The 10,639-nt window shown below is 43.3% G+C and overlaps 1 protein-coding gene across 1 annotated transcript; it reads left to right on the top strand.

The window, feature by feature from the left end:
- Nucleotides 1–1,936: 1,936 nt before the first annotated feature.
- LOC137472920 (histone RNA hairpin-binding protein-like) lies at nt 1,937–9,247 on the top strand. Its single transcript, XM_068188462.1, has 8 exons — nt 1,937–2,094; nt 2,356–2,487; nt 4,626–4,730; nt 5,224–5,283; nt 5,549–5,680; nt 6,197–6,346; nt 7,511–7,595; nt 8,279–9,247. The coding sequence occupies exons 1-8, from the start codon at nt 2,051–2,053 to the stop codon at nt 8,393–8,395; spliced, it is 825 nt and encodes a 274-aa protein (XP_068044563.1). The 5' UTR covers nt 1,937–2,050; the 3' UTR covers nt 8,396–9,247.
- The last annotated feature ends 1,392 nt before the right edge of the window (nt 9,248–10,639 follow it).

The raw sequence follows: 10,639 nt of genomic DNA, 5'->3' as shown, positions 1-10,639 counted from the left end.
TACCTACCCAAGGCTGTCTGACACAGTTTGCAACTGAGGTAAGCGAAGCAGAAGTCTGGCACTCCACCCCCAGTTTTTCCTTAATTTTACCCAACTTAATTAAATCTCTGCATAAATCTGTGCTCAGTTTATAATTAAACCAAAATATACCCTGAACTTCAGCAGACAGGTTTCAATTTCTCCCTAGAAATGACGAGTTGGCATGCTTCCACTGGGAGAATCTCCTTATGTGCTTGTGGGAACCATCCTTCACAGCCAGTTCTGAAATGCCACGGGTTGTATGTACTTTATTTTGTTTCTAGAACTCCTTTGAGGTCACATCTGAGGATATCTCCTCCCCTTAAGTTCCCACTATGGTGTGAAACTGCTTTTCTGAAGGACTTTAGTTGCTGACTAGGACAGAAAGATGTGGTGCAGCTGTAATCCCTGAGCTATGTCCCAGCAGATAGTTCTGGATAAACTGAATTTAATTTGCAGATAGTGTTGTGCTAAAAGCACAGTGTGGCTTCCAGGCTGTAGCTGTTCTGTTTGCCTTGCTTGGGTGTGTTCAGGTAAACATGCTGGTCTAGCTTGTCAGAGCCAGGCTGAAGGGAAGGAAGGGGAGTTTGTGCATGTTTTGAATCTGCTGTATTTCAAGCATGACCTTGGTTCAAGAACACAGTTCTGTTTTCCATAGAAGTGTGCGGGAAAGGAGAGGTGCCAGCAGAGCAGACTTTTCTGCAGGAATGTGGATGTTCATGCAGATGCCACACAGAAGATGTGTGAGTTTGTACAAAATTTAACACGGTAAGGCCAGGCAACAGGAATGGAATTTTCAAAGTAAATCAAAACCAAACACCACCTGTTACTGTGTGCTCAGAAAGTTTCTCCAAAACCATTGCTGCACTTTGATAGTTGCTTTAGTGTTTTAAGCTGATTAGAAAAACCCACCAAACAATTTTTTGTTTGCTGCTTCTGCCGTCTGTTTTACCAGATGTGGTACCTGGGGACGTGGTTTAGTGATGGACTTAGCAGTGCCTCGTTAATCGTGGTTGTACTTGGTGATCGTAGAGGACTCTTCCACCTTAATGAACCTGTTTTTGTAAGGCTTTTTCAACCTTTGTAATCCTGCAGTTGTAAGGCCAGAAGAAAACCATCTCTCTGGAGTGTCCCACCAGTCTTCAGGCTGCAAATGTATTATTGTTCAAATCTGTTTGTGTTCTGCTGGAGTTCTTCAGGTTGTTTCTAAATTTCTGTTCTAAAATGTGAGTGTATGCCCAACAGCAGGACCAACGGGATCTTACTGTGCATGCATGTCAAGTAAAAACCCCAGAAAGGTCCAGGAACCAAGGCATATCCACCTCGTGTCATTACCCAGCCTTCTTCACTATGGATACGGAATTTAAAGACATGTCACTGTGAAATATATGTGGTAACGGCCTGGCGTGGGGTTTGAACTGGCCCTTGAACTACCCTGTGCGCTTCATCGACTGTACAGCCTTCATATTTAAATCGCGGGGATTTCTGTTTTTCTTTTTGCTTGGGCTGGATCTTTCCCTGTTGTTTCACGTGAGTGCCGCCGCCACCGCGCGCCAAAACCGCGCGCCGCCGCGCTCGATTCTCCCGCCAACACGCCCCGGGGGCGGGGCCGGGCGGAGCGGGCTGAGCCATTACCCTGGCGGGGGGGTGGGGGACGTGTGTGAGCGTGTAAGGGCGCGGGGCGGCCGCGGCGCTTTCCCGCTCGCCCCCCCCCCGCACCTGTCCCCGTGGAGGCGCCCCGCGGGGAGGCGGAGCGGGCGCGTCGCTTAGCGCCGGCGGGAGATGCGAAGGGGCTGAGCGGGAAGGCGGCCGCGCTCCCTCGGCTCTGCCTCACCGCCCGCCTCAGCTGCCCTCGCCCGCCTCAGCTGCCCTCGCCCGCCTCAGCTGCCTCACCGCCCGCCTCAGCTGCCCTCGCCCGCCTCAGCTGCCCTCGCCTGCCAGTCCCTCATCGCCCGGCCATCCTTCACCGGCCGCCTCAGCTCCCCGCGCCCGCCTCTGCCTCCAGGCCTCCCTCCCGAGGATACCCCGCGCCATGTCCTTCCGCCAGAGGAGCCCGCACGGCAGCACGAAGAGCAGGTAGGGCCGCTGGGCTGAGGCGGGGGTGGCGGCGGCGCCGGGCCTCGTCGCCCCCTGCTCCCCGGCCCTCGCTGCCCGGCGTCCCGCGGCCCAGTTCTCTGAGGGGGTGGGGGGGCGCGGGGCCCCCTCAGAGGGCCCGCAGCGAGTGGCGTCGCCCCGGTGCGTTGCTGGGAGGGAAATGGGTGAAGAAGCGCGGTCTCTGGAGGAGGTTAAAGCCCTAAAGCCCACCCGGGTGCTCGCGTGTCGCTGTGTTTGTCCCAGCCCGCAGCACCCCCCGCGCTGGGCCCAGGCGCGGAAGCGCGGCGCCGATGGGAGGCGGCGGAGGCAGAACGAGCCCGAATCCCCCGCGTTCGAGGAGAACAAGCCCAGGCCTGAGGACAGCCGGCTGGACAGGTGAGCAGTGGTGACAATGGCAGCGACGTCCTGCTCTTTTGTTCACCAGGAGCTGTTGTACTGACCCTTCTACTCAGTTTTCCAAGCCCTGCCTGTTTATCAATCCCTCATCAGCCATAAATAGCTGGTCTTAAAGCAGGGAAAAGGATCGAGTGCGGTGCTGTTATCTTAAGAGTCAGCATTTTTTATTCTTACCTGTAGAAATATGTCCTTGGTAATTTATGTCCTATTTCGTGCTGATTTACTGCCATTTGTCGAGGAGTAGTACTGTACAGGCCCATTTCTAAATAGGGGCTGTGCAAACAGTTGTGGTAAAATTGAAGCAAATTACAAAAATTCAGTTCTTAGAAATAATCTATTTTCTGTTTCTGAAGGGAGTAGAGAGAAATTGTGTTATATTTCAGCACATTTGTGGAGGGATCCAGTTTTGAGGTCACCCCATAATGCTGCCTTCTGTGTTTGCTAGCACAGCTGGACTTAAGTATCTTATTTGATATCACATTGACAGTCTGAGCTGTTCATGCCACGGTCTCTTTATCTTTAATCACTTCGATCTGTGATGGGAGATGTCCCCACAGCCCAGTTGATTGAATCAAGGTTTCTTGAAAACGGGGTAGGTTGTGCCCACCCATTTTCCTTTGCTGACAGTCAGCAGGGAACACGTTGGTCAGTGGCTCAAGTTACACTATCCAGAGCAGCTTAAACTAATTCCAGGAAGCATGGTTGAACAGCAGCACAAGGATGAAACTTTGCTAATAGTTCCAACGTAAATAAGCAACACTTCTGTGTGTCTCCCAGTATTGAATTGTGCAGACATACTTCCTGGTTTCAGTTTGGATTGAGCTCTGACTGAAATAGCTCTCTTCCTCTGCCAAAACTACTTTTTGTTCATGCCAATCCGACCATGTCAAATTAAAATTCTCAAAACTAAAAAGGATCAGGATAGAGACTGGGTCATCTTGATAACCACAGCACAGGTACAGAATCAAGCAAGTGTTGAGGAAAAAACTCAGGAGCTGGGACCAGTTGGGATTCTGCTGTTTGTTCTCTGCCACAGGAGAGCAATAACTGAACATGGCCTGTATTTTCTGCAAGTCTAGAAATAGGTATAAGCAAAAGTTAAAAATCCTTGGAGCTTGAACAGATGTTTGCAGAGGGACCTGTACTGTTTGATATGGATTTTTAATTTTGCCAAGTTGGTAACTGGGTTTCATCTAAAAATAACTTTTAGTTTGAATTTAACAAAACTTTCAAAGTTGTGCAAACAAATTTGGGAGCAGGGAGGGAGTTGGAGCTGTTTTTGGTGCAGATGGATCTAATTCCCTGACTCCAAGGGACATGTTTGCACAGAATCCTGGAAAGTCTCCAGAGCATTTCCAGATCTGCTGGAAAAACTCTGCTTTGTAGGATACAGTTTTGAGTTTTACTTAGGGAAAATTGGTCATCGGGAAGACAGGCAGGGGAAACACTGAATAATCTGAATGCAGGCAGCAGTCGGTGGTTGGGAAGGGATATGAGCTTATTCCCCTGCAAGGGTCTGAACCTGCTTGTGATGCTAATGGGCTGCAGCAAAGTTGTTAAACCAGTTTGCAAAGTCAGAGCAAATCTCAGCTTCCAAGCTAAAATAGGATGGTTTTGTGCCTTTGCCTTCTCTACTAGGCATATATTCACATGGAGCAACTCCTGGTGCTATCGTGTAATTTTAATTAATTAGCTTTGCAACTTAATTCTGTGCTCCAGCTTTTATCTCTTATACAGCTAATGAGTCTGCAGTCATCCAATAAATATCTGCTAAGTCATTTAGTGGAGTGAAAACAAGTAAGTAAATGAATAAAGTTGGTATTTCATGTACCATTTTCTGAAGAATATGAGCTGGAAGTTACTGAAAGCATGGGCTGGGTTATCAAGCTACAGTGGTAGGTTTCTATAGATATCTACGTCAATTTTAAGAAAACCCAACACAAACCACACAGCCTCAAGGTGGAAGTCACAGCTGATGCTTAATTTTACAGTGATAAAATTTTAATAAAACACAAGGTGTTCACAGCCATTTTGAGTACTGTAAATAATTACATTTAAGGGATCAAGCTGTGAGTGGGGGAGGTAGCCTTAATTTTTTTTTTTTTTTTCCTTTCTAGTTTTACAACACCAGAAGGTCCTGGACCCCTTTCCAGGTGTTTAGACTGGGGAACTGCAGTGGAAGAAGATGAAATGAGGACCAATGTTCACAAAGAAATCGCAAGGTACCCTATGGGTGTTTAAGATGAAGCTGTGAAAAGAAGAGAAATGGAAGTTGTCTTGTAGAATCTGTTTCAACTTCACCATTGTAGTAAAATCAGGCCAACCTTAGCCTCTTGTCTGCTGCTTTTAAATGAGCTTTGGGTTGAGTCCTGCAGGAATGTCATGGGATACTCTCTGCAGATTGGATGTGTATCCCTAAATATCTTCCTTTTGGAAGAAGCTTTTCCTGAATCTCTTAGATTAAAATACTCTCTCACTAATGACTGTTTTTTCATATCATTACTATAAGAAGTTACTTTCAGGAAAAGAAAGTCCTTGTATTTTTATTGTTTTTAAGGGAAAACTGAAACATCCATTTCATTGGAAAATGTCTTTGCAATGTCTGGGTTGCTGCTGCTTTTCTGAAAAGTTACTTTAACAGTGAGCTGTGACAGTGCAGCCTTCGTGTTCCTCTTTATGTATGTAATTTCTTAAAACGGATTTGAATTCTTACAGACACAGAAGAAAACTCCTGATAAATGAATTTTCAAGAGAAAGGAAGTCCTCCTCAGGAAGGTAGGTTAAATTTCTAGCCTAGCTGAGGATAATCTTGAAAATAGAATTTTTGTTGTACCGTGTTGTTTCTTAAAACATACAGTTTAAAATAGTTCATCTCAAGTCTGTTCCAACACCATGGTTTAGTAGTAACACCCCGAGCATTTGTTTGAGAAGTTAGAACATGTTTGTTTATTTATAGCCTTTTACAAGTGGGTTTGTTTGAGTGTCAGTGTTTTTCTAGTGGTCCTAAACCTACAATGTTTTTGTTTTTTTTTTTCTTCAGTTCCGATTCAAAGGAGTCCACGGTGACAGCAGAACTTGAGACAGACGAGGTGGTTTTGATGAGAAGACAAAAACAGATAAACTATGGAAAAAACACAATTGCATATGATAGATACATTAAAGAAGTTCCTAGGTAAGCTGCTTGACTTTCTAGAAAACTAAATGTCCACATGCAAGTCATGCCTGTTCTTTATAAGCACATTAAACTGTTAGATCACACTAACAGTCAACTGAGGTGTGGTTTAAGGTTTTATTTTAATGAGTCAGTATATAAGAAATACCTCATGCTGCTGAAATGGAAATGAAAGTTCTTTTGGATGTGCTTGTCAGTGAGAGGAAAGGAAACTGCTTTTTGCAGTCAGTTTTCTCATGAGTTAACTACAAGACAAAATGGGCTACAGTTGCTATTGAGTTTGGAGTGAAGCTTTCAGATCTATGAATGATAATTCTTTTTTATTATTATTAATTCATTTGACTTGGATTAAGAAAAACTAAGAAGTTTGTATGGAGCTGGCAAACCTTTGCTTGAGTGCTGGAATTGCACGTTGGTCTTTCCTCATAAATAATACAATCAGTTAACATTTAAAGCTAAGTTATATATGTGTGAATAAAGCACTGATAGATTTTTTCATGTCTAATATCTGAATAGATGCCATCGTATACCAGGAGTTCATCCCAGAACTCCAAACAAATTTAAGAAGTACAGCCGTAGGTCATGGGACCAGCAAATCAAACTGTGGAAAGTTGCACTGCATTCCTGGGATCCTCCAACTGAAGGAGGATGTGATCTGCAGGAAATGTATGTACTGGGTATTCAAGATGCTGTTACAGAAATTATGATGTGAAGTCTCGTGTTTAAGAAATAAACACCACCCCCAGCATAGTTCTTTTTGAGACAAGTCAGTGAGTGCTGAATGTTTTCCTTAATTATTTATCTACACTTAGTCCTGTTCAGTTTCTTCTCAGTCAAAATAATGGTGAAAACAGAGCCAGTTCTGCACTGCTCTGTAAATTAATCACCACACCATCGACATGAGCCAATTATTTCTGTGCAGTCTTCAAATTATCTGGTAGGAGCAGGGCTGGAGAGTTCTCACTAATGGCAGGTCTCCTGAATATTGAGCTTGGACCGATCCAGTGTACAGGAACCTGCCTCACTCTTCTCACTTGCTAGTCAAGAACAGCGGTATAAAATGTTTCTTCTCCAGAGAGGGAGAATTGTGAACTCATCCCAAGCTCAAAGCATGGCCACAAGTGTTCACAGCCCAAGCTCTAGAAGATGTACAGTGATGCCCTAGATATTTTCCTCTGTAGAAAGCAATACAGCTGATGAGCAACATGTGACATAAAACTGGCAGTAGAGAATGAAGGGGACAAAGATGGAACTTAATTCCTCAGCAGGCAGTTTTGTGTTAATAGTGTTTTTCCTTAATGGAATGCTGATTTTAAAACTACTGCAGAGCAATAGGATCTAAAAGAAAAGCTTCCTTTTAGCTTCCCTTTACTTGCTATCAGTGTGAGGGGAGTTGGTCCTCCAGCCAGAACCCTGCTGTGTGCATTGGTGTTGAAATACTACCTTCAGATGCTGGGGTCTAGGTCTGTGAACAATGGATATTAAATCTTCGCAAAACAGATGGATGAAAACCTCATCTGGGAAAAAAAAAATTCGTTCCTCTCCTGTAACATTTGCATTGAGGCATTGCTTGAGCACTGGGTTTTTGTCTTTGACAAGTTGCAGTATTCAGTCTGAAGACTTAAGTCAGTCCTTGGCCATTTTGGCAGTACTGAGCTGTCCTGCAGTTCTGTTTGCTCTCCCCAGTTTGCCACCACTGTCCTTGTAATCTCTGTAGGTCTCTTTGCTCTCCTCTGGCCATTTTTTTTTTCAGAACTGCACAATAAAGTGCATCTTAACACTAAAAAAATTAATTTGTTTTATGCTATATTCTTCTAAATGATTTTACAGTTGTCCTGTTGACCTTGGTGAGATGGAGACAGAATCTGTTGGAAGCAATTCTACTGAATCTCAAACAAGCTGTCAAGATAATGATGTAAGCATATCTATCATTTGCCTAACTATTTGTTAATAATTAGTTCATTGCTTAGAATTATATCTAGAGCAGCCTGAATACCTCACAGATCCCATCATCTACTTTGCTTAGGGACTGTTTGTAAAGCTGAGCAATCTTGAAGTTCAGGTATTTTCCAACTATAGCCATTATCTGTCTGAAATCTCAGGTTTAGAGAATTAGAACTTAAATGGCCATCTCAAAAATATCCCATTTTTGCCATAGCCTAAAAAAGAAAATTTATCTGTTAATGTACAGTTGAAATACTACTTTAGATTGCCATATCTAATATTAAAGTAGGGTGGAATTTCCTTGTCACACAGAAGTAGGCTCCTTTTATTTCCAGAAAGCACTTGTTACAGCTGAGCATTAAAGATCTAGGAATGCTTTTCTTACTGGATTTAGTTTTCCAATATTAAATCTGTATAATGTTTCCATGTTTGCATATATAGGTCCTTGGAACACTTGCAAGGTATCTTCAAATGTGGTTGGATGGGCAGAAGCCTACATCTCTTTAATATTAAGACTAGCATTGAGTTTTTATGGCCTTTAAAGCATTTGTAAGCCTTTGTTATAGGGTGGTCTAAAGGAATTACAGAAGTAAATTGAATTACCTGTACTAATAACCTTTACTTAACTAGTAATTAATTGCCTTTCCTTTCCAGGATACCTGTTCTGGCACTCCCACCAAAGTTAGACATGTTGACTATCAAGCAGAAGGAGAATTTGACTTGGAAGTGTGTTTGAGTGAGCCACTGAAAGAATTTGATACTGTGAGTTAAATAGTCTTGTGCAACCTGTTTAGAGAAAGTTTCTTTTAAATTTGAAAGGTTACCTTGATCCATAACCTGTTAATAGTAAGAAAACTTAAGCAAAGTTGAAGACTGTTCTCAAATCTCTGATTGGTCTAGATAGTCTCCAGACCAGACTTATGTAAAATTGCAATTAAGTTGTGTGACTTCTTGTTACCTTTTAATTTATGTATATCAGATTTTTTTATAAAACCTTTCAGTAGTAAAACTAGCCAATGGCAGTGCTATCCTCTAGTAATTATAAATAGCACAGCAAGATCTTACCAATTTCCCCCAACTCCCTCCCCCACTCTGAACATGATTTCAGTTGTTCCCCCTGCAGATCAAGAGCCAAGTAGGGGGATTTTTTTAGGTTACCTTACTTTTATATATGGCTCTTGTATCACACCTGACCTGAAGTAATGCACGTGGGACTGAACCATGTAGCTGATTAGTACTAGTAAGCCCATCTACTGCAGTTACTGCAACTACCTTACCTTAAAAAACCACTTTTTTTTGCTAAAATGTTTCAGAAACAATTGGAAGTTTAATACCCTCAAGAAATTGGAGGTCGACATAGTAAAGTCTATGCAATAATTTTGGGATTTTTTTAGAAGTAGAAGCCTTAATTTGAAATTTGTAAATAGTCATCAGTCATTTATTAATGCAGTCAAGAAAACGATGTCTAGGGAAAGTGCTTGATTCTTTCAGTTTTCTGGTTTTAAATGTAAAACTGTTGTAAATGTTACCAACTGTACAGATTTTCTGCTGAGAGCAGTTCGTGTTTCTATTGCTTTTGTGTGGGATGTTGCTGGAAAATAAACAGAACTGCCTTTACTTTTACATGTGACTCTTCATTTCCTGCTAGCAGTGCTCTGTGGATAATGAAATGCAGGGAAATGCTGAAAGCCAAGTGTCTGGTATTGGTACTAAGCCAGGATATATCTGTTAGCACCATCCTCTGACTTTGAGGAGACCTTAAAATCTATTTACATGGCCACCAGAGTGAATTTGAGACAATTTCGTGTAGTAGATGTCCATTAGCTGGTTGCCAAGTTCTGTTCTGTAGGAAAAACTGCTAGGAGAGCTGGATGAACACTTCAGTCTTCTTTACTAACAGGACGTCTTGTACAGTCACCTCACCTGGTTTGATCTCTTAAAATGGAATTGCTGGGTGTTGATGTTACACCCCTTAAACCCATCAACTCAAGGGAGCATCTCAGCTAGTAATATTGCTTACAGCTGTCTGATTTGTTAGGCACTTGTGAAATCAGCTAACTTGATCTGATGGGGAAACTTCCAAGAGGAAGCAGTGGCATTGGGATAAGGTTGGTGCTAAGCTCTGATGTTAAGGAGACAACCTTCCTAACACGTATTTTTTCCAGAGAAGGCAACAAAATGGTAGTTGCCTTCTACCTGGACTCTGCACCCTCTGTCCCTCCCAGATTGCTTTTCTCACTTCACATTTTCTGGCTACACTGTTCCTGGTTGTTCTTAAGTATTTTTGGTGTGTCAGTCTGTATCTATCTGAGTACCAGAACTGCCAGTGGAATTGGTTTCTTTAAAAGACGTTTTTCTATCCTGCTGTAGCTACCCAAACAGGTTGGATCAGTGGGATATTCAGGAGATTCTTTAGAGGCTTCTGAGGGGTAAGGTTACTTACACCTGGTTTTGAAATAAGGAAGCACATGGGTTGGGACAATCTCTCGAGCACAAATGCAGGCTGGGGGATGAACAGATTGGAGAGCAGCCCTGAGGGGAAGCACTTGAGGATGTTGGTGGGTGGATGAGAAATTGAAGTGACTCAGCCATGTGCACTCACAGCTCAGAAAGCCAGCTGTGTCCTGGGCTGCACCAATAGCAGCGTGGCCACCAGGGCAAGGATGGGGACTGCCCCTGTGTGAGACCTCACCTGGAGTGCTGCACCCCAGCATCTGGGGTGGAATGTGTGAAAAACATTGCGAAGAACACTAATCCCTGTGTTCAGGCAAGATGCACTCCTCTGTTATAATGGAGCACACAACCAATAATTCTTTGGCAAATGTCTTGAGATGCTTTTAAATTTCTGCAGAGTAACTTCTCAGTGGTTAGTCCATAATGTGGCATATAATTTGAGATTAATCCACCTAACCTGCTACTACTCAGACAAGGTTCTCAGCACAGGCCTTGGGATATGACCCTCCTGCATTGCCTGTGCCCTCCTGTACATGACCCTGCCCTGCTGAGATGGGTGTT

Source organism: Anomalospiza imberbis, chromosome 4, assembly GCF_031753505.1.
Source record: "Anomalospiza imberbis isolate Cuckoo-Finch-1a 21T00152 chromosome 4, ASM3175350v1, whole genome shotgun sequence".
NCBI lineage: Eukaryota > Metazoa > Chordata > Aves > Passeriformes > Viduidae > Anomalospiza > Anomalospiza imberbis.
Note: the sequence above shows the minus strand (reverse complement) of the source record. Positions and strands in the feature narration are given on the sequence as shown.

What these genes read in the sequence shown, in the direction of transcription:
- LOC137472920 (XM_068188462.1), top strand. Translation starts at nt 2,051, where the DNA reads ATGTCCTTCCGCCAGAGGAGCCCGCACGGCAGCACGAAGAGCAG. An exon ending in GGATGTGATCTGCAGGAAAT is followed by an intron (nt 6,347 to 7,510) that starts GTATGTACTGGG and finishes ATGATTTTACAG; the next exon opens with TTGTCCTGTTGACCTTGGTG. An exon ending in CAAGCTGTCAAGATAATGAT is followed by an intron (nt 7,596 to 8,278) that starts GTAAGCATATCT and finishes TTTCCTTTCCAG; the next exon opens with GATACCTGTTCTGGCACTCC.